The sequence below is a fragment of the Sphaerodactylus townsendi genome, linkage group LG07 (genome assembly GCF_021028975.2).
Source record: "Sphaerodactylus townsendi isolate TG3544 linkage group LG07, MPM_Stown_v2.3, whole genome shotgun sequence".
In the NCBI taxonomy this organism is placed as follows: Eukaryota; Metazoa; Chordata; class Lepidosauria; order Squamata; family Sphaerodactylidae; genus Sphaerodactylus; species Sphaerodactylus townsendi.
In genome coordinates this window covers 119229067-119253320 of record NC_059431.1, presented here as the reverse complement: position 1 = coordinate 119253320, position 24254 = coordinate 119229067, and the positions used below count along the sequence as shown (strand labels likewise).

The window sequence follows — 24254 nt, the reverse complement described above, 5'->3', positions numbered from 1 at the left end:
TTTGGATGGAATGTTCTAGTTTTATAAAGTTTAAGAAAGGGATACAGGATAATTACAGAAGCCATAGAAACAATGTCCCTTAGTAGGGAATGCTGGGATGAGCAAATCCCTGCACATGGAAACTGGAGTAGTCCACTTGGGAACATCTCTTAGTAACACACTGTTCCTTTTTGTATTGTGGACACTGAACTTGGCAGCTTTCATTTCTTACTGAAACAAACAAGGGCTTTGCATGGATAAGGGTAGCTGAAGGACTTCCTATATTACATTGATGGCGAACCTATGGCACGGGTGCCAGAGGTGGCACTTGGAGGCCTCTCTGTGGGCACGCGCTCACAGAGTTCGTCGTGGGGGCAGAAAATCACACACACACATATCTAGGCTGGCCTGGGCCACTGAGCATGACGTGTGCGCACCGCGGTGAGCAGGGAGGACTCGGCTGGTGGGCCTGGTGCCTGTGCTCTGAGTGGCTGTTGCCCGGGGGCGGGGGGCGGGGGGGCGGAGAGGGCACAGAAGAGGCAGAGATGCTAGAGAGGCACAGAGTGGTGCGCGTGGGACTTGCTGGAGGCTAGAGCAGGCTGGCCCCTGCTCGAGCAGGTGGGGCGGAGAAAGAGGGAGCCAACTGTTTTTTTCTAAACTAAAACCTCAGCATAGCTCAAGATGACAAAATCAACATCTGTCAAATTCAAAAGGCAGCCCTGCTGGGATCCGCACAAATACGATTACAACGTCCTGGTTGGGTTTCTGGTTGGGGCTCAAATTGTAATGAATGGCCACCAACCAGCTAAAGAGCCAGCAGCTATGCTATTTAACAAAATTAAATAATAATAATAATAATAAACCTGTCTGCCAAAACCAGAGGCAGGGGCAGAATTCAGAGATGTCGGGGAGTCCTGCTTATTTTCTTCTCCCTCTCAATTTCAGTTCAGCCCAGCTCTTAAATCTTATTGCCTGAGTTGGATTTGGGGGCACCAGCAGAAGGCGGGGGATTTTATTTTGTTTAGTTGGAAGGAAGGGTTGCTTTTGGTGGCTGCTGTCACCCTTTGTGATGCAGCAGGCTACAAAGAAACGCATGGAAACATTCCTCGCAATTAAATGTCCCGAAGACAGGATTTTGTTCTCCGTGCTGCGCTGCTGGCATTTGGTGGCGGACCCATTAGAACCGCCCAGTCTTGTTTGTGGGTTCCTATTTTAGAAGATCTTTTTTTAAAAAAAAAATTGCTTTGCTTTGTTGTGTGTTTTAATCCTTCCGATGACCTTGTGACTGCATTGATGAAAAAGGAAAATAGTACAGGGTCACTCTGTTAATCCATTCGTTCTTCCTGATCAAGAAATACATTGCCAAGAATTTTCAAGAATGGCACGAGACCTTCCCTGCAAATTTTTATACTCCTCCTTACAAACTCTTTCCATCCATGCTGGCAGGGGCTGATGGGAATTGTAGTCTATGAACATCTAGAGCACCATAGGTTGGCCACTCTATGAACTGCCACATGGCAGTGCCAAGGTGTCTGCACATTCCAAATCCAAATCCAAAACCTTTATTAGACATAAAACCAGTGCCAAGAATTTCAAATACAATAAAAAGATCATTATTGCTCAACTTGCAGTACACAGAGTAAAAATCTAGCAACAGCTTCTGAGATTTCAACATTAGAATTATTTAGAAGCTTAGCCATTTTTATTTTACCAGAAAGGAGCATAAATCCTGTTGGTAACACAGTTCTCAAATCGGTTCTGATGTTGTTGTGTTTTGAACAATGAAGCAGAACATGAGAAAGTGTATCAGTTGTATCAGGACAAAATCGACAGCAACGCTCATTTTGTGGAATACCGGAGAAGCGACCTTTTTTCCCTTCTCTTCTTTTCCTTTAAAGGTGGCCTTATTAGAAGCATTATTATTGTGCTGCGTGGTATTTGGCTGCAAACACCCTTGTCAGGAAACATTTGCAATTACCCCCTTTTGCATCCGTTGAGGACAACTCACCCCTGGCAGCCTGACGTGTACCAATGTGACTTTTGTGCAATGCACGAGCAGGCTGCGGAACTGCGCGGATTCAGCTCGCGCCACACGGAATAACATTCTCCTCTCAGCCCCTTCTCGCGGTCCGGCTCAGATCACCCAAACGTGTGTGTGAGTGTGGAGCGCGGAGACCATTCCTTTAAAACCCCATCATACCAATCAGCAGGTTTAGCTGTCAGGCGAGCTGATGTAAGGTCCCTTTGAATTACAGAGTGAGGGATATTCTTCCTGCCAGGTCCCTGTCCCTGTAGGCACCGTCGAGAAGTATTATGGGGCAGTTCTTACCTTGGGAATTAGCCTGCAAGACCCCGATGCTGTCATCAAACTGCATAGACTTGATGTTGAGTGACGCCAAGATGCATTCCTTGTCCTGCAGCGAGGAATCATCAATATTATTCTGATTGGCTGACAGGATTACGCACATGTCGCAGAGGTTGATGTTGACAGCCCTTAAATCAGCTCGACTTAATGGTGTACCCTTTGGCAGACAGACAGAGCGAGAGAGAGAGGGAGAGAGAGGGGAAGAGTGAGAGAAAGGGGGGAAACAAATTAAATACTGAGAAGGAGCTTTGGGAAATTATTTAACAAGTATCCTTTTTTATGCTCTGACATTAAGCTGGTCTAACTATGTGCCAGGGAATAGAAGAAATGTGCTAATCTAAAGGGTAGTTGGTGCTGATAGCAGCATTTTAGCGTGAAGTCTCTATACTCAGTAAAGCTATTACTAACAAACAAGGAAGAGGGACGATGCCAGCACGCGGCGTCTCGCCCGCAAACTCCAAATCGGCCTGATTCCCGTCACCGCCATTCGGCGAGCTCTGCTTTTCGGAGCGTAGCGAAAGAGGCATGTTCCGAACAGCCGCTGATCGGAATATCAAGTCAAGCAAGTTCTGGCCAAAAGAGTGACAGTCGAAACCGGGTCTCATGCTAGCGTGGGAAGCCAATTTGTCTAAATAGCCCAAACACACGCTCTCTGAAGCAATACACAGGAAAGGTTAATCGTTTCCTCCCAGATTCTCCCACCATGTGCTTAAACAAACAGGGTGATATTTAAAGCCCTTTCAAAGAGAGACACGGCACTAATTTAATATAGACCATCACTGCGCTGCACCACAGAAGCGGACTGGCCTCTTAGACAATGCGAGTGTTTACAGTAAAAAAATGCTGCAATGCTGCTGCATTTTCTTTCTTTTGTTTTGCTTTTTGTTTTGTTTTTCCTTTTAATCATGAAATGTGCTGTCTTGGAAGTAAAGGGGGACACGTATGTTTACATGGTCTTTGTGTGCAGACGGCTAAACAGTGTATTGTCAAAGGCTTTCACGGCCGGAATCACTGGGGTGCTGTGTGGTTTCCGGGCTGCATGGCTGTGTTCTAGCAGCATTCTTTCTCTCCTGACGTTTTGCCTGCATCTGTGGCTGGCATCTTCAGAGGATCCTCTGAAGATGTCAGCCACAGATGCAGGCGAAACGTCAGGAGAGAAAGAATGCTGCTAGAACACGGCCATGCAGTCCGGAAACCACACAACAGCCGGGCTAAACAATGTTTACCTACATATGGGTATAATTTTTAAATACTATTGACCCCCTACCCCCGACCCTCAAACGCTATGCTTCCGTAGTTCTGGCAGTGGAGCACAGTACGCTCATGTATCTCACTCATGAGATAAGAATCTGTCTAGTATTATGCCAGTGGTCTGGGAACTCTATGTAGCATAAGGCCTTCGGGGGGCTCTATTTGGCAGTTTGGCACTAAGGACCGGGACACTTTTCCTTGATTTCTGCGCTTATTCGATATGACCCACAGTTGAATTGGGTGGATGTTTATTTCTCTAGTTCAGGATTTATTTACTCGCAATAGATACAAAATACAAATCCTGCAATTCCATCAGGAAATAACTGGCTCTATTTAAAAGCATTCCATTTTTGAGGTGAAACACGGAGGTCTGTTTTCTGTGTGGTTTTAGATATCTCTGTAGAGACAAACATGCATATGAGATTTAGCCACGTCAGGGGTCCCCCAACGTTGTGCTTGTGGGCACCATGTCACCCACCTACCCATTTCCTGGTGCCCACTAAGTGTTTTTAGGGAGCGGTTGGGGCAGGGCCAGAGCAAGGGGAAACTGCGCCCGGGGCACGTGTGCGCCCTGCACCCCTGCCACGCCCCCACACTGGTGTACGCCCGGTGCATCACGTACCCCACCCCTGTCCCCTTGGCGCTACACCACTGCGATGGGGCTAGATGGGGCCTTGGCACAGCAGGCCTTCCGACTGGTTCTGCAGATTTCAAGGTGTCCTCTTAAACTAAGGTGAACCGGGACTGTCCCGCCACAAGTGGGACGTCTGGTCAGCCTATCTTAAACAGAGCTTGTGCTTGAAATGCTCTCTGATACCAGAGTTAAATAGAACCTTTTGCTCTCTGATATTTTGTGATTTACACCACCTCCTACGGCAGCCATTTTGTGACTGTGCCCACCGCCATGTGCCAGAAATCCAAAGGTGCCTGCAGACTCAAAAAAGGGTTAGTGACTCCCAAAGGCTCAGGACAACCCTTACTCAGGAAGCCTAAAGTAGCTAAGCCACAACATGTCTTAGCCTGTATTTCACACCTGTAAGACAATACTACATACCCCATGACTGCCCCCATGTCCTCTATAAGACCGGGCCACCTGGATACACTATAAGAGCCAGTTCACAGAACTGTGCTTTATACATGGTGGCTGTAACTATTACATGGCAATAAGGTTTAAACAGCCAGGGACAAAGACTTCTTTCTCATTGAGCATCCACTCTTTTCCCAGAGAAGCCTATAAACGTCTCTTTTGATAACTATCCAATCAATGGATCATAAATCACTTGAGCATCATGCCTTTATTTCTGAAGACATCCACAACTGGACAGCAAGAGTGTATCTCACAGGAAGCTCTCCTCCTCGGCAAGCTTATTTCAAAGGATTGGTTGGGGTTTGCAGAGGAAAATATTTCCTTGCACTATGCTGTGGATTTCTTGGTCCCGCCCAAAGGGGAGAGGGGCCGAATCCACTCTGGGGAGTGGTGTGTGGCTGCACCGGTGGATTTACCCTCCCTGTGACACTTCCAGTGTGATGTAGTGATTAACAGCAGGTGCACTCTAATCTTAATCTCAAACATTTAACAATGTGAAAACGTGAAAAATATTACATCAAAATATGAAAATATAATTCATTCATACACCACATTCATACCAGTGGTGGGATCCAAAAATTTTAGTAACAAGTTCCCATGGTGGTGGGATTCAAACTGTGGCGTAGCACCAATGGGGCTGGGCGGGGCATGATGGGGGCGTGTCCATGCATTCCGGGGCGGGGCATTCCTGGGCGGGGCTGTGGCAAGGACGCAGCTGCTGCGCCGGTCCTTGGGCAGGAAATGAATGCACGCAGGCGCAGGCTGCCACGCACGCCGGTGCACCTCCTGCTAGACTGCTTCAAGTTCTGTGCGCTACTTCTGAGAGGAGGGGCGTAACTAAGGCAAAAATCACATGGCAAAATCACCAATTAGTAACCCCCTCTCAGCACACACAATAGTAACCTACTCTCAGGAACCTGTGAGAACCTGCTGGATCCCACCTCTGATTCATACCTATAAACTCTCATACAGTTGATACCTCTCTTATAGCAATTAAATAAACATAGCAATTAGATAACACAAGATAATGCTTTATCCAGTTCTCCCGGAATCTCCCAGAATCCCCTGGAGATCCTGCCAAAATTGCCAGAGATCTTCAGTTGTTGCCCCAGCATCCTCAGTTAAGAGACTGATTGTTTCATAAATCAAAAACAGTGACCAATTGTTGCCGGTCAGCAGTAATATTCTCAAGAGAGTAGGCAAGTATATATACCAAGTGTTTGCACTTTGGTTTATTGAAGTTTGCTAAGCGGCGTGTATATTTCTGTTTTTCCAGGTCTTTCACTGCGGCGAGCACTTTTGTTTATCGGGGAAGGATGCCTCTCACATTTCCGACTGATTTTTGAAGAGCTGTGGATTTTTACGAAGGGGGGAAAAAAGCCAAGCCTTCATGCAGAAATTACCGCAATTCTCTTTGCTGCTTTACACCCTGTTCACTGAATGCGAACAACAATGTAGTCAAAAATCTGCCCTACGGTTGGCAGTCAGGCATAAATGCGCAACGGCACATATTGAAGGACTGGGGCACGTTCCATTTCCGGACTCCTTGCATTAAAAGAAACTCCTACCGTAGAACTGCCCAAATCCCCTTAAAAAGATGAAATGCCGCTGTCAGGCTGTTCAATAAAGCAAAGCCAGCAGGCCGACATTTTGAAGGTCTTTACGGATACAGATAGATTAGGCAGATAGACAAATAATACAAAATGTTTTCAAAGGGTTCACAGGCATAAATAATGCCATAAGTAAAGTCTGTCATTCTGTCAGGAGGAATCATAACATCAAAATTGGCTGCACGCGGGGCAACTCGAGCCAGTGTTCAATAGATAACACAGCTAATATGCTTGATAGCCGCTGAAATCCATCCCTGACGAGGGACTGGGCGCATCAGCAAATTCCTCCTAATAAGGTCTCCCCGGGCTGAGTTTTCATAGATGCAGCAGACAGGGAAAAGGCCAAGTCCTGAGGCCTAGAGCCAGACAAAAGTTAAAAGAAATGGGGGGGGGGGAGTCCAAGATCAAAGCCAGCGTGACTCCATCTAGTCGAGAGTTTCTGAGGGTAGCCGTGCTCGTCTGCAGTAGAAGAGCTGGATTCAAGTCCAGTAGAGCCTTAGACATTAATGGGATTTTCCAGGTCTAAGCATTCGAGACTCAACCCTTTCTTTGTCAGATACAAAGAAGAAGAAGAAGAAGAAGAAGAAGAAGAAGAAGAAGAAGAAGAAGAAGAAGAAGAAGAAGAAGAAGAAGAAGAGGAGGAGGAGGAAGAGGAGGAGGAGGAGGAGGAGGAGGAGTTTGGATCTATATCCCCCTTTCTCTCCTGCAGGAGACTCAAAGGGGCTCACAATCTCCTTGCCCTTCCCCCCTCACAACAAACACCCTGTGAGGTAGGTGGGGCTGAGAGAGCTCCGAGAAGCTGTGACTAGCCCAAGGTCACCCAGCTGGCATGTGTGGGAGTGCACAGGCTAATCTGAATTCCCCAGATAAGCCTCCACAGCTCAGGCGGCAGAGCTGGGAATCAAACCCAGTTCCTCCAGATTAGATACACGAGCTCTTAACCTCCTACGCCACTGCTGCTCCACTGCTACGCCACTGCTACGCCACTGCTGCAAGGAGATCCCTGTCTGACCAAGAGAGCTTTGACACCTGGAAGCTCGTATCCCAAAGATTTTGTTGGTCCCTATGCACCAGTGGCTCCATCCCGCTGGTGTCTTTAAAAGGAAGAGGGGGGGAACGGCACAGAAAATATAGCTTTTCACACTTACGGGCAAGATGGAGACCTTGGGGAAGTTATGCAGGGTCTCCCATTCTCTCCTTAGGTATTCAAGAGAGCCCACGAACACAATATGCTTGAGCTCGTGATAGTGGAAGTTGCTGGCACGCAGCGGCATCACAAAATTCCGCAGTCCAATCAGCGCCGATGTCACGTCCCCAAATATGCAAACGACCACATGTCCGCTTAACACCGTCATGGCCGCTTCACTTCGGGTCTGGAAAAGCAACACAAAATCAGAGACAAGCCAATGCGGAGGAAGTCAAAGTTTTTTCCCCCTTTCCCGATATTAACGTTGTTGCCATTGAAACCTGGAATAAATTCCACGTTGACACAAGCTATCTCAATGGCCAGGAATACAGACAGCACATGTAATGTACACAGCTTGCTTCTCCCCAAACCACATACTCCGGGGTACAGTGGAGCAAATTGCGTTCATCATACAGATATGAATGATTGTCCCAAATATTCCAGACACGGAGATCCCACAAAAGAAAAGGAAACGTTTGCATCAACCCTAATAAAATGGTTATGAGTTCAATGGGATTCCTTTCACCTTAAAGACGATGGGTCACTTGATGGATCGCCACTCCTGACCAAACCCACCACAATGATCTCTTTGACCATATCCCTTGTCTAAAGGACAGCAAACACCCAACTCTTGAAATCAAAATGAAAAGAAGTGACTCAGCGTTGCATTGTGTATGTTTCCTTTTTGAAATTAAAACAAAATTATCTTTGAAAAAGAAGTGTCTAACTGCGCTTTAGAACTTCACTGCAAGTGAATGATTTGTTTGGCTCATGCCTTCCCTAATATGGACCACATGAGTCCATCTAGTCTGACTCAGTACTTGACATCTCCACACAACATTATTCTCTCCTAAAATGAAATCAAAGGACAGTCGTGCATTTCTCATTGGCCCTTTCCCCACTTACCTTAAGCCCCGCGCTACTCTCCTCAAGTAGCGCGGGGTCCAGCTGCACTCCCCACTTCAAGGGCGGCGAGAATGCACAGCCCTTGACAGCTTGCCTCCTCTCACCAAAGCGCCCCTCAGCGCGTGGCATCTAGGCAGCTCTTCTTAAAGGCAGCCTTTTGATGACTCAGCGCCAGAAGCGAGTGGTCGTAAAGGGGCCGCCTGAAGCGTGCGCCTTCTGGGATGCTGTGGCAGCTGAGTGTAGCCCAGCGGCATAGGGGGGATGGAAAAGAGTGGGGAAAGGCCCATTGAAGGCAACAGACATCAGCAGTGGAATTAAAACCAGGGTCCCCAGAACGGTGGCCTTCTGTACCGTGGTGTCTGCGGACGCATTTCCCAGCTCCTGGAAAGTGTTTTTAAAAAGGGGGTAGAACCAGCAAGCCTTCTGATTGGCCACTGGAATAAATGATTAGCTGTGCAGATCTTTTGAAAAAAAATTGTTTTGGCAGTGGCTGCCACCCTAGCACAAGAATTTTCACTGTACGGCTGAAGGCTAGCTGCAGCAGGCTTTTCGTGGCTGGGTCTACCTTTGGTGGCAGCCATTTTGTGGGAGGCTTTTAGTGGCTGTGCCCACCACACTGTGTCAGAATTCCAAACGTGCCCACAGGCTCGGAAAGTTTGAGCACCCCTGAATTAAGCCAGTATAATTTAGCCTGGAGACAGAGGCCGGGGGGGGGGGTGTGTGGCGGCACCTGAAGATGTCCTTCCCAGCATAATGTACGTTGTACAAATCCAAATTTTTTTGTCCCCACCCAAAGATATCATTTTGTTCCCAATAGAGAAGCTGACTCTACCCAACTGAGCTTAGGTGACAGCTCCAAAGGAGAGGTTTTTGTTTGCTGTCTCCTTGGACCACAACCCCTTTTTTCATGCAAAAAGAGAAAATTAAAAGTTAAGTCACAATAAGACAACGAGGACACTCCCAATGTCGCCCCCCCCCTCTTTTTTAACATGCAAACTTTTTCGCAGTGGAGCATTAAGGTCATTAGTGTCATATCTGTTTGAAATATATTTAAAATATTCCAGTTGACATCTGTCGCCCTCAGTTATTAAGCAACGCACGGGAGAGCTGTCTCCAGCGGGCTCGCGCCCGCTGCCGAACGCATATCAATTTGAGCAGTTTTGAATCAAACTTGTAACAATTTACTCAGCGGAATTGACTGGTGCATCGATTCCTTAAATGCCAATATTGCAACTGCAGACGATGTCACGGTTATTATACCGGCTCTCCAAGGAATGCAAGGAACAAGGTTTTGTCTCCCGATCGTTACAGCAAACCAGAACTGTCACCATTACTGGTCGCAACGTTCAGTGCGGTGAAATCTTGAGAGAGAGCAAACGCTGAGAAAAGCTTCATCGGCTACAACGAAGTGAAGACCGACCAGGGAGTGCATTTCATATATCATCAGCTTTGTTTAAGAGACAAAGAGTTGGTTCCTTGCCACGCTTTGATTCAAAAACACGAACATAAGTGGCACAAACTTTCACTGAACTTAACAAACTAGGAGAGACCTTCTCATTACAGTTGATTAGTTGAGTCAGTTTGATGGCTGCCCCCACTTAAGTCGGAAGAGGAACGCGGAAAGAGTTCCGTCGCAAATATGCGAAGATGGAGACCCGCAGCCTTGAGTGTCAGCTGATTTGTTGTCTGAGAACAGGGGCATGAAGTTATCAGAGGCGCGGGAATAGGCTGAAAGCGGAAGGGGTCAAGCGCCGCGCCAGGCAGCCCGATTAAGGATTCGACGAGTTAAAAGCACCGCCCACGAGGCAGAACCGGTTGTTAAAACCAGTTGTTAAATTATTTGAATCCTGCCACCGGAACCAGTCATTAAATTATTTGAATCCCAACACCGCACGCAGGGATCCTGTTTTTGATGGCAGGGCCTTGTTTCTCATATCTAGATCTGCCTTGAAAATACATCAAACAGCGTACTACTTAGCAAAAAAGGACTTTGTTGAACCCTCCTCCCCAAGCTGATGTAACACTAAATGTTAATTTAGATATTTCTATCTTGCTTCTTTTCTCAAGAGGGACCCAAATCATCATTGGGCATTTCCCTACTTACCTTTGCTGCCCTTTGCTGTGCGCTACTCTCAGCGCGCGGCATCTCTGGGGCGCTCCTGGGCGTCCCCACGACCCCGTGCTCTGCCTCCCTCCTCGAAACGGCACCTTTTGATGATGCACGGGGTCATCAAAAGGCGCCGTTTTGAGGAGCGCCAGGGATGCCGTGTGCTGAGGGGGCGCGAGAGCAACTAGCGTCGGTAACTGCGTTATGCGCCGCCCCTGTAGTCAAAGTGCCAGGGACCCCAGCAGCTACTTGAGGAGAGTGGCGGAATAAAATAAAGTAAGAGGGAAAAGGGCCATTCTCCTTTCCTCGGTACAACTCCACCAACAATCCTGTCAGATAGACTGCACTGAGAAATAGACTGGGGTCCCAGGGTCGGATGCCTGGCAGGAGAGCTGGGCTGTGTGAAGTGAGGGTGAGAGGACATGGAAGCAGCAGCAGTCGGTGGTTTCAAGAGGCACCTGCTGACCCCAGAATGGCTGTCTGGGGTCTGGGGGGGCAAGCATGGCTCCCTGCACGTCTGAGGAAATGGAAACCTGGGCAGCCATGGTTCTGATCTGCTCAGGATTTAGCATCACAAAATTTGAGGTCTTTTATGAAGCACATGGAGCCTTGGAAGTCTGGCCTATACTTCAGTATCATAAACACTGATAATAATCAAGTTGCACCCGGAAGACCCGAATGGCTTCTGAGTACAACAAAATAGTTTTTGCTATGAAAATCTGTTTTGCAAACCTCAACCAGACAGCGCATAGATGGATCAGCTCGTTCATAAATCATATTTAAAATGCCGGTTTTTAATTGGACCTGACTGTTAAACTGTGAAGGCCGTTCCATCATGTTGATAGCATAGTTGTGAATAATCTCTTGCAAAAAGACATATGTAAAAGATCGCTTGTTTCAGGCACCGCGTTATCGATTCTCTATAGAACAGGTGGTTTGATTGTATGTATTTCATCATGAAAATTAATGTTGTTTTGTTCAAAGGATCATTTCTACTGCAGAATTTCATCATGTATAAGCTAACCTGATTAAGTTAACCTCATAGTCCTTGGCCACTCGGTGCATCTGTAGTTATTTGATTACCTGTGGTCACCTCTGGGTCTCAGCTCCTGACCCATAAAGGTGAAGGTTCAGAAGGGGTCCCCAATATTTGGGAAATACCTGGAGATTTGGGGTGTGTATTCTGGGGAGGTCAGGGTTTGGGGAGGGAAGGGAAGGGACCTCAGCAGGGTATAACCAGAGGTGGGATCCAGCCAGTTCTCACCACTTCTCTAGAAGTGGTTACTAATTTTTTCTGAGTGCCGAGAAGGGGTTACTAAAGCAACTTCCCTGCCCAATAGGGACTGGAGGGGTGTGTGTGCGACGGCGGCACTGTTTGAATCCCACCACCATCGGAACCTGTTATTAAAAGTTTCGGATCCCACCACTGGGTATAATGCTGCGTGGCCCACCCTCCAAAGAAGCCATTTTCTCCAGGAGAACAGATCTTTGTCAGGACCATGCTTGACAATCTTAATCATTTGGAGATCAACTGTAATAGCAAGAGATCTCCAAGTGCCACATGGAGGCTGACAACCCTGGAAATGTACCATCAGAAACCGAAGAGCGCTGATCCAGCCAGGTGTTTCTTTCGGATACCCACCAAAATAACCTTTTCAATATCCTTGGCCGTACACCAATGAAACATGCCCGTGGAGTCGTACTTTTTCACGTTGCAATCCATGTTGTCAACTTGTTCGTTGCCAGGTATTAATAAGGGGTCGTGTCTGGGGAAGGAAACGCAACAAAATTAATACTGGAGGAAGCCATAACAGGCTGCATGCAGGGAGAAGCAGGGCACGCAACACCTCTTGACAAACCTGCTTTAAAGCAGCTGATTAAAAAAGATGTGATTAATTTTTAAGCACGAGGAACTGAGGAGTAGAGAAATTAGTCCACCATAATTTTTCATCAATGACCACTTTGGTTGATCTCATCTTTCCAAAGCCTGAAGACTTATAAATGCTTCCCCCACCCCACCGCAAGCACTGTCCCCAAAAGAAGAATCACAAGAGGCTCTATTAGCATAGGCGATGAAGTAGAAGCGATAGGCACGGGCCCCATGCTGACTGACTCACATGAGGGTAGGAGGCCAATTGCCGGCTTTCTCCACATACGACTTCTGACGCGACGCCCTTCGGAGTAAAAGCTTTAACAGGCTAACCTTTAAATATTTCAGCAATTTGCCCAATCATATTTTGCTTTCCCAAACTGAAGCCCTTGAAAGATTCAGCAGAGTGTCATTTAGCAGCAAACTGACTAACTGATGCCCACTTCAAGAACACATGATTTTAATACGAAGCAACCATGTCCATTTCCCCACGACTGCTATAATATCAATGGCAACCTTCAAAGCAGCACACATTATTATTATTATTATTATTATTATTATTATTATTATTATTATTATTATTATTATTATTATTATTATTATTATTATCATCATCATCATCATCATCATCATCATCATCATCATCATCATCATCATCATCATCGACCATGCTGGCAGGGACTGATGGGAATTGTAGTCCATGAACATCTGGAGAGCCACAGGTTGCAGACTCCTGTGCTAGTGTTTGAGATCCGGGAGAGAAGAGCTGTCACTCAAAGGGCTGGGGCTGTCTTTTCCAAATAGTATTCTAGTTGAAGTAGGGTTGCCAACCTCCACTGTACCCCACTTTTGCAGCCAATTTATGGTGACCCTGTAGGGCAGGGGTGTCCAACTTGGGCACTTCAGATGTTCATGGACTACAATGCCATGCCAGCAGAGCCTGATGGGAATTATAATCCATGAACATCTGAAGCGCCCGAGTCGGACACCTCTGCTGTATGGTTTTCAAGACGGGAGAGGCTCCAAGATGGCGGGCCATGGCCTCTCTCTGCCTAGGGACCCTGGGCTTCCTTGGTGGTCTCCCATCGAATTAATCGTTTCTGAAATCTGATCAGATGGAGCGAGCCTGGGCCTTTCCAGTCAGGGCAGGGATTCCTCAGTAGACATGAAAAATGTTTCCCCAAAGAAGATCTCCAACGCACTTGGCTAGGGAATTACATACACACTCATATTTAAGGAGTTGCCTCAATTAACCTTTGAAACTTCCCAGCACGCACGGCTGCCCTGTGACCTTGCACATGCTTTTCACTGAATAGCGACGTTCCCCTGCCCCCAACTAACGTGCCCTCAACTTAAAAGTGTAGCTTTGGGGACAATTATGGCAAAGGCACAAACTGAGAATCTGCGGAAACCTTTAACAGAGAGAAAAGGACCTCTACCGGTTCAAAATTAAGAGCATTATTTTAAGCTTGATAGCCGGAGGCCGTAAGTTTTCAGTGTGCGGCAATAACTACTATTTTTTTTGTGCAGGGAAAATAGAGACCAATTGAGTGTGCTTCAGGAAAGCAACTGAGCCTCATTTCTCACATCTCTCTCTCTCTCTCTCTCTTTCTGTCTCTTTCTGACCATATAAATAGACTCCACTGTTCTTATGGCAAAAATTATGTGCGCCTGAGTTAAAGCGAAGAGGAAAGCACAATCTTTTCAGGGTTTTTTTTGCAGAGCATATAATGCCACTTAGCGTCAATTAAACTCAAGCACGACACTAAACGCCATGCTGCAGCCGCAACTCCGAAAAGCTTGCCTAGAAGACAACAGCCTAGAGCAAAACCGCAAATCCCTTTCCCAGCAAACAGCGCAGCTAGAGAGCTGGCCTTATGTTTGAAGGAGCTCGGCTCTCCACACGAGCATTTTGCAAGTATGCGGAACACATCCTGTCGGGAGTTTGGAACATCTTTGGACTGACCTGGAAACGGAGGAGAATAGTCCAGAGGTTGAAACGGGTCTTCCTCCCTATTCAAGCTCTTTCGAATGTGCGCTCTTGTGAATATTCTGTTATTTGTGACGGAAATGGCCCCAGTGATGGGATTCAGCCAGTTTGCACCGGTTCAGCTGAACCGGTAACTATTTTTTTCCTTAGCTTGCTGAACTGGCTGAATCTTAGCACCCCAGGGGAGAACAAGCGAGGGGGCTTTCTGAGCCCTGGAGAAGCCTGGCCCCTTGCTTGCTCACCCTCCCCTGGAACGGCGAGCAAGGGGGCTTTCCAGAGCCACGCAGGCCAAGATGCAGCCGCCGCCTTCCCTCACTTCCCCCCCCCCCGGCAGCCCAGCAATCGAAAAGGTGGGGGTGGGGTGGAGGAAAAGGCCCTGTCTGGGCCAGCCACATTCCTCCGCAGCAGCCAGGTCAGTGGGGGGAGCCACGGGGTGGGCGAGTGGCAGGGGGCGGACTGTTAGATAAATTAATAGAATCCCACCACTAGATGGCCCTCTACCACCCGTACCCCCATTCACACATGAACACACACAAAACTGCCTGACGCTGAATTGGTCAACCTAGGCCCGTGGTGGCGAACCTTTGGCACTCCAGATGTTATGGACTACAATTCCCATCAGCCCCTGCCAGCACGGCCAATTGGCCATGGGCTGATGGGAATTGTAGTCCATAACATCTGGAGTGCCAAAGGTTCACCACCACGGACCTAGGCCAATATTTCCTACTCAGAAGAACATCAGAAGAACCCTGCAGGGTCAGGCTAGTGGTCCATCCAGTCCGGCGCTCCTTCCCACACAGCGCCTCACCAGTTTCTCCGAAGGCCTACCAGAAGGAAAAACAATTGGGAAAAACAATCACACGACTTTTGTTACAGACGTCTGAATGTACAGAGGAGGAGCAGCGGTTTGTTTCCCATGGAATCAGATCACGCCTGACAGGATGGATCCACACTAAGGTTCCGGAGAAGGGATAATTAGCATGATTCTTTCAATAAGAGGGGGAGAAATCCTGTGAATCTCACTTATAAAGAGAGCCGTTACCTCAGGCTACCCTGCCCGATGAAGGCAGCCCAGCCCAGCCCTGCCCACGAAGGCCAGCTGAGTTCATGAAACAGCTCTCGGTCTCCACGTTTGCTGACAGCTATAAAGAAACAATTGGTTTCCATGAGTGACACCAGGTTTAGTGGGAGAGAACCTTCTCTGCACACAGAAGGTTCCAGATTCAACCCCTGGCATCTCCAGTTGAAAGGACTGGGCAGTGGTGTAGGAGGTTAAGAGTTCGTGTATCTAATCTGGAGGAAAACAGGTTTGATTCCAAGCTTTGCCGCCTGAGCTGTGGAGGCTTATCTGGGGAATTCAGATTAGCCTGTGCACTCCCACACATGCCAGCTGGGTGACCTTGGGCTAGTCACAGTTCTTCTGAGCTCTCTCAGCCCCACCTGCCTCACAGGGTGTTTGTTGTGAGGGGGGAAGGGCAAGGAGATTGTAAGCCCCTTTGAGTCTCCTGCAGGAGAGAAAGGGGGAATATAAATCCAAACGCCTCCTCCTCCTCCTCCTCCTCCTCCTCCTCTTCTTCTTCTTCTTCTTCTTCAGTGGGAGATGTGAAGGATTTCCATCTGTGACCTTGATGGTCTGATTCCGCATAAGGAAGTTTCATGGGTTGACGTGACTCATGAAAGAGTGGGCTGTAATGCCCTCTTTTGGGGGGGGGGGTTGCACTGTGCCAGGGGTTTGCAACTTGCGGCTCTCCAGATGTTCATGGCCATGCTGGCAGGGGCTGATGGGATTTGTAGTCCATGAACATCTGGAGACCCGCAGGTTGCAGACCCCTGCACTGTGCTTATGGAAGCATCGTCAGCTTTCCATTTCTGCTGAAAGTATTCACCTGGTTAGCCTGGGTTTTTGGGGAGGGAACAGGCTCCCAGCAAAGGCTGGGAGATGCACCTGGCCGTGTCTCACGCCTTTTCCATTCCCTCTTACAACCGCCCTAACAAATTGTGGCAATTAACATGCTGTTAGTGTTGGATGTAGGCAGCAAATGCAGGTGCTATTAATTGAAAAAGCATTTAGAGCTTTTACACCCCGGCTGAATATTTCATCATCTGCTGTATGTTTCGCTCTTTGCTCAGTGGGTCTCTGTCACTTCGATCTTCCCTCACTGCTTTGAGTGGCGCTCCAAAGCTCCACCAAGACAAGACGGATGGCTTGTCACGGGCGGGCTCTGTCGGCTGCAGCGGCAGCTCGCCGGGACCGGCTGCAAAGGTTGTCACGCGGCCCTGATGGAACTCTGCAAATGTTTTGTGACTAATACACCAACATTTGTCAACTAACATTAGCCATTCCCGGTGACCCTTTTCAGTCTGTACCGACGGCATTAAGTTGTAATGAGAATTTGTCACCAGCGTGTGCGCGCCCGTTGCTCTAATGACACTCTCCGGCTGACCTTTACTTTTGCAAACTTAATCAGCAATGAAATTTCCAAGGGGATTCGGAGCACATATGAAAGAAGCTTTGTTAGGTATGAGGCACTGAGGAGAGAAATGTCCACACTTTCACGGGGGCCGTCTTTCTCGTTAGATTGAAGAAATGACGGCAATGAGGCTGCCGTTCCGGCTGTGCTCTGATATTCCTGATTCACAAGGTAGTTATTGATAACTCAGATCTCGCCGACATCTGGGTAGACTTTCGGGTGCAGGGAAATTATCTGGATCGCTGCACTCCTTATCTATCAACAGGACTGTATAGGCTCTTGATCTGTTTTCAGGGCTGAAATGCGGTTGCTTAAGAACCACTTAAGGTTTCCCATATTGGTGTGGTTTGTTTTCACTGCTATCAGTGTGGCGTGTAAGGGGATGCTAAGAGAACAACCGGCCTGATCTGGGTGGCCTAGGCTCGCCTGATCTCATCAGATGGTGACTGCTGAGCAGAGTTGGTCGCAGTGGCGGAGTTACAAGGGGGAAGGGGAGGGGTGCGCCATGCACCGGGCGCATGCCTGGGGGTGCAGAAAATTGTTCCCATTTCCCCCACTCCCTCCCGCTCCCCCCCCACGGCACCCCCACCCCTCTTCCCACATTTACCTTAGTTCCTTTCCTTTTTCTTGAACTTTTTCAGGCTGCAAAAGGCCTGTCGCAGTAAAAACGGCCTGAGGAACTACAGTTCCCAGGAGACCTTGGGGCTCACAAGGTCTCCTGGGAAGTATAGTTCCCATCCGGCCGTTTTTAAGCCTGAACTGTGAACAGGCCACTTTTTCAGCCTGAAAAAGTTATAGAAAAAGGAAAGGAACTAAGGTAAGTGTGAGAAGGGGGGGAAGGGGGCACCGCGGGGGGGTGCCATGGGGCCCCCGCAGGGGGTGCTGAAAATATAGAATATGAACCAGGTGCAGTTTGGTCCAGCTATGCCTCCGGTTGGTCCTGGTTAGCAGGTAATGACAAACCACCCCTTAAAGTCTCTTGCCATAAGTCGACTGCAATTTGATTGCACTTTCCACCACCACCAATATCTCCGTCCCCTGACTGGATGGCCCAGGCTAGCCTGATCTCATCAGTTCTCAGAAACTAAGAAGGGTCGGCCCCGGTTAGTGCTTGGATGGGAGGCCACCAAGGAAGTCTGGGGTTGCTATGCAGAAGCAGACAACGACAAACCACCCCTGAACTCCTCTTGCCTTGAATATGCTAACTAGGGGTCACCATAAGTCAGCCGTGACTTCACAACACTTTCTAGCACCACCAGCAGAACAACAGGGGATACTGGCTGCTGTGGGTTTTCCAGGCTGGGTGGCCATACTTTGGTGGGTTTTGCTCCTAATGTAACACCTGCATCTATGGCTGGCATCTTCAGAGGCATGTCACAGTGAGATGTGTTTCTCTCTGCAGCACAGTGTGAAGTAATTGTGTTGTCTGGTATATGTTTTGTCTACTTCATGAGGGGGGAATGAGGTCCGTTTGCATGTGTCTGGGTCAGTGATTTTCAACCAGGGTTCCGTGGTACCCTGGGGGACCATGAGCATGTCCCAGGGGTACCGTGGCAATGCTACCCCCCTCACTTTTGTGGTGTCTCCTGCCGGCGCCAGCAAGGACATGGAGCTGGCTTGGGGCAGGGCCTGCCACAAGGTCAGCAGCCACTTCCTGCCCCCCCCCAGTTCTTCCCTTCACCCTGGGAGGGGAAGGTGGGGGTGGTGCAAGCAGGGGCACTGGGAGGGGAAGGTGGGGGGATGGCAGGGGTACCATGAGATATGAAGAGTGAGGTCAAGGGTACCGTGACATCGAAAAGGTTGGGAAACACTGGTCTGGGTGGACCTCATTTACAGTTGCATTTGCATTAGCATGTGTCTGGATGGAGTTCATTTGTAGTTGCCTTTGAATATCTCTGTTTTTTGGGGGATGTTTAGTACCAATAGCCAGGTTTTGTTGATTTTTGGACTCTCTTCCTTTTTGTTGAATCCATCACAATGTTTGTGAATTTCAGTGGCTTCCCTATGGTAGTCTGACATAGTAGCTGTTGGAGTTGTCAAGAATTTCTGGGTCTTGCGATAAAATGCTATGTCCAGCTTGGTTTACAGCATGTTTGACGGGGAGATATTTCACCTTGAGCCCCTCCTTTTAATTTTCCCGCATTTAGGATTGAGGTAATTTGGCAGTGTGTGGCAGGGGACACCCAACTAAGCCAACCTGCAGAACTAACTGCACAATCTGAAGCGCAGTCTTTTGAGTCCTCTGAAGTCATGTGAAATTCCTCTTAGGATTTTCCTGCACTTGACTAAGTCATCATCTGATAATGACTAAGAGTCATTACCGGATATGTCTTCCCCTTGACCAATTACTCGACTTTCTGACTGAAGGGAAGATTGAAATCTTCTGTCATTTGATGTTCAGCATGTGCTTGCCTTGGGGGGAAAACATCAACCAGCATCATCTTCAGAGTGTGGTGGGCAAGTTGCATGGAGCATGGATCAGATTTTGGTACCTGGTCTTATATGCGCCAGGAGCAGCAGTGGCGTAGGAGGCTAAGAGCTCGTGTATCTAATCTGGAGGAACCGGGTTTGATTCCCAGCTCTGCCGCCTGAGCTGTAGAGGCTTATCTGAAGAATTCAGATTAGCCTGTACACTCCCACACACGCCAGCTGGGTGACCTTGGGCTAGTCACAGCTTCTCGGAGCTCTCTCAGCCCCACCTACCTCACAGGGTGTTTGTTGTGAGGGGGGAAGGGCAAGGAGATTTTCAGCCCCTTTGAGTCTCCTGCAGGAGAGAAAGGGGGGGTATAAATCCAAACTCTTCTTCTTCTTCAGTGATTTTCAGTGATTGCCAAAACTCAATCAGTGCTGACACTGGACTTTACAGAGCCCTCTAGCTCCTACAGCTTGGCTTTGTGACATTGGATGTCACGCTGCTGGACAGAGCTAACGCAGTCTGAACTTTCACAAAGCACAGAAGGGTTGTGTCAATATCTGCTTGTGCTTTTTTTTTTCCAGGGCCCATTCAGATGATAATCTTTTGATTCCTTTTCAAACAGTAGACTTTATATTTAGCCACCTGTGTGGATTAATGGCTGAAGGAGAGAAACAAAAACGCCAACTGACTCCATGTGAGCTCCAGCTTGCCGGGGTTCGAGGAGTGCTAGGCTAGGAACTGGCTTGTCGCAGCTGACCTACTCTACAGTACTTTCAGTTGCTTGCTCTTTCTATTTTATTCCATGTACCCTGCAATTCTATTTATTCTGAAGTGTTTCCCCTTCTCTGTCCTATAAGCTCAGTACAGCATAGAGCACTAAACGGACAGAGCTATTTGCACAGTGCAATTGTACATTAAATGGAAAAATATAGCCTGTGTGTGTGAGGTAGAAGGAAAGCTTCTCACCCCACTGGAGTTTCAGAGGGAAACCATGTAGGTCTGCATTCGAGTGCAGTAGCACGGTAGAGACTAACAAGATTTTCGAGGTACAAATTTTCAAGAGTCAAATTATCCAACTTTCTGCAAACCTTAAAAAGCAGACTTCTAGAACAGGAATACCATATCTTGTTGGGCCAAGCAAATCAGTGATGTTGCTTCTCTGCTGTGGGAATAGTGCCAGAACAGGGCTGGCCCATAGCCGAATATCTTGAGCTAATGGCTGAACCCCAGCAGAGATGGATTATTACAAGGGCCAGATGCAGTAACCATAAGGCGTGCAAAGCGTGGCCTACCCTATCTATCCCTCTCATGGGATCCGGGTCTGTCCACACTGTAAAAACCAAGTGGAGACTCTTGCTCACATTATATACCAGACCGTAGAGATATGTGATTATTAGGAATGTCTCTCTCCTGGATTAGGGTCTTAGATACCTATGAAAAGGGACTCTGACAACTCTGTTGTGGAGCTTTTGTTAAATACCATATATACTCATGTATAAGTCGGATTTTTCAGCACATTTTTAGTAGCAGAAAGAAACTCCCCTCGAACTATCTTGGGGTCAAATAAAATTTTGTATGTGTTTTTACTTTGCCGACCCGGCAGGGGGCGCAGTTTTTATGCTAGCGGCACCAAGAATTTCAGAATTGCCCTCACAAGACTTACCCCTGATGATACCAGCCCGGAACAGGTAAGAAGTTTGGGTTCAGGGGGTCCACAGTTATGGACCCCCAAATGAGAGGCCTCCATTCCCCATTGTTTTCAATCGGAGCTATTAGTAGATGGGGCTACCCTTTTGAGGGTCCATAACTTTGGACCCTCTGAACCAAACTTCACCAAACCTGGCTGGTCGAATCGGAAGAGAATCTTTATGATACCAACCAGGTTTGTTGAAGTTTTGAATTACAGAGGATCCAAAGTTATTGACCCCCAAAGGGGATGCCCCATCCCCGTTTGTTTACAATGGAAGGCTAATAGTAGATTTTCCATTTCAGATAATAGCCATCTCTTGAAAATCTAAGTTGGGTTACATTTGGACGCCTGAATGATGATTAGAGAATCCAGTTTTGGAAGATTTTAACTCTTGTGTTTTAAGCTTGGTTATGGTTTGAGCTAAAGTTTTTGTACTTTTAAATTTATTGTTGATACCATATTGTTCTTGTTGACCCTCTTTTCCACTTACAGAGCCAGTTTACTGTTTTTCTTTGAAATAAATATTCAAAAACATTTAACCTACTGATGCCTCAATTGATGTAATTTTAATGGCATCTATTTTTATTTTTGAAATTTACCAGCAGCTGCTGCATTTCCCACCCTCGACTTATACTCGAGTCAATAAGTTTTCCCAGTTTTTTGTGGTAAAATTAGGTGCCTCGACTTATATGCGGGTCGACTTATACGCGAGTATATACGGTAACACAGAGGCCGTGCTCTTGGTAAAAGTAGCAACATTTCTTTTACAAGTGACAGAACTTTCTAAGTAACGTCCAATGCTAGATACAGTTTATCTGTCTGTGTTTTGAATGTACTTTTGATTTGTACTTCAGAAATGTCTGTAATGCTCTGGAGCCTATTTTAACATGCCTAATAAAGGTTGTTGTATTGTATTGACTCTTGAAAGATCAGACCTCCCCAAATCTTGTCAGTCAGACCCCCCAAATCCTGTTGGTGCCACTTGACATCTAGCTCGCCAACAGCATAGCTTACCTCAGATGTCATTCTGGTATATGCCTCATAACTGCATTTCTGTAGATATCTGTAAGCAAGTCTCATATTTTTGTGTGAAACTTGCAGAACTGTTTTCCTGTCGTCTTGTTGGGCCTTGCCCATCTCTGAGTAAGTTTCATATACATACATACATAAAACCTTTAGTAAGTTTCATATGTCCTGTTTGGGTTGATACGTGTGAGAGTGGGTGCGAAAAGGCAAAATGGAAGGAAAATCCTCAAGGTTATGACATTCTCCTTGGCAACCAGCAAGAACCTCCACAGATCGGGTGCCTCTGTGATTTGTGTATGTGATCAGGGACACTAATGATAACGACCCTTTCTGGAGAATGCTGCCTGTCTAGAGGCCAATGTCAAGTATCCCATTCGGCTGGGAGTGGACAGGGACAAATTATTTGTTTGCTCTTCAAGCCCTTGGGCCCTGTCACATGCCATTTGCTTCTGCATTAAGAGGCATTGTTTCAGCAGCTCTGACATTTCCTCCTAACTGCGCGCTGGACTCGTGCAACAGTAGTTTTTGAAGCACTCAGGACCAGAAGGGCAACCCACCAGGAGCCTCTGCCAGTGCAAATGCCCCTGAAATAAGCGGGAGATGACGTCAAACACGAATCAGCCCTAAACAAAGCCTTTCGACACTCTGGCGGAGTGTGCTCTTTAGCGGCTGTGCCAGCCACTATTGACAAGCAGAGTCCATGGGGATCTGGCAGTTACCACAACTCCGAAGACTCGTCACCATGCAAAGAAGCAAACAAAAGGAGCAGCAGTGGAGTAGGAGGTTAAGCGCTCGTGTATCTAATCTGGAGGAACCGGGTTTGATTCCCAGCTCTGCCACCTGAGCTGTGGAGGCTTATCTGGGGAATTCAGATTAGCCTGTACACTCCCACATATGCCAGCTGGGTGACCTTGGGCTAGTCACACTTCTTTGGAGCTCTCTCAGCCCCACCTACCTCACAGGGTGTTTGTTGTGAGGGGGGATGGGCAAGGAGATTGTCAGCCCCTTTGAGTCTCCTACAGGAGAGAAAGGGGGGATATAAAATGACTCTTCTTCTTCTTCATATGTGTATTTCTCTAAACACAATTTTTAAAAGCATAGCGTCCTTGTATGAAAAGGAAAACAACAAAAAGAAAACCTTCATAATATATACCAAAAAAATTTTTCCCATTAATATTTAACTCACGAAATGTACCCTTAATGACGACAGATAAGTAAGAAGGACCCACACACATTTTGACAATGTGTCCTTATCAGTGGTCCAAAGCAAACATTCTATTTGCCCAGGACTGAATATCAAAACCAACACTTAAGTACTTGGTACCAAGTACGAAGTACTGTACCAAGTACAGTAGTAAATGTCACCCGCAGAGATTTTTCTGCATAATACCAGTGAAAGATGTAAGCTCAGCAAAATAAATAAACAAATAATTAAATGTATTGTCGAAGGCTTTCACGGGCGGAATCACTGGGGTGCTGTGTGGTTTCTGGGCTGTATCTGAAGATGCCAGCCACAGATGCAGGCGAAACGTCAGGAGAGAATCCTGCTAGAACACGGCCATACAGCCCAGAAACCACACAGCACCCAAATAATTAAATACCAATGTATTGTTGAAGGCTTTCACGGCCGGGATCACTTGGGTGCTGTGTGGTTTCCGGGCTGTATGGCCGTGTTCTAGAAGCATTCTCTCCTGACATTTCGCCTGCATCTGTGGCTGGCATCTTCAGAGGATCCTCTGAAGATGCCAGCCACAGATGCAGGCGAAACGTCAGGAGAGAATGCTGCTAGAACACGGCCATACAGCCCGGAAACCACACAGCACCCAATTAAATACCACACTCAGACTCTTCTGCATGAAACCTACAAACAGCATACTCCGTCCAAAGTTGCAGCTGACTTTGTTTGATTCCTGAGACCGTGAGCGGTCAGTTCTAACTACTAGTGAGGCCTGTCAAAACACATTTAGTTTTTTCTTACTTATCGGTCATCATTAAGGGTGCCCAGAAATTGTTATTTGTGATGCATTACAGTTGTTCTATTTTTTGATTGAAGTGTTCCACTCTTTTACACACATACTTGAGGCTTTTGAATTGTGTTTGGAAATCTCAAAGCAGCTTACAAACTCCTTTCCCTTCCTCTCCCCACAACAGACACCTTCTGAGGTGGGTGGAGATAAGAGAGTTCAGAGAGAACTGGGACGAGCCAAAGATCACCCAGCAGGCTTTATGTGGAGGAGTGAGGAAACCAATCCAGTTCACCAGATAAGAGTCCGCTGCTCATGGGGAGGAGCGAGAAAACA

The 24254-nt window shown here is 47.4% G+C and overlaps 1 protein-coding gene across 1 annotated transcript in view; it reads right to left on the bottom strand.

Moving 5' to 3' along the window:
• The window catches only part of KCNMA1 (potassium calcium-activated channel subfamily M alpha 1), a 657488-nt gene that overhangs the window by 56492 nt on the left and 576742 nt on the right, over positions 1-24254 (bottom strand). The window contains exons 22-24 of the mRNA XM_048504456.1: positions 12134-12257; positions 7441-7665; positions 2309-2501 (exon numbers count right to left, since the gene is read on the bottom strand). Of these exons, the coding sequence (XP_048360413.1) occupies positions 2309-2501; positions 7441-7665; positions 12134-12257 (542 nt within the window). The remainder of the gene's footprint in view (positions 1-2308; positions 2502-7440; positions 7666-12133; positions 12258-24254) is intronic.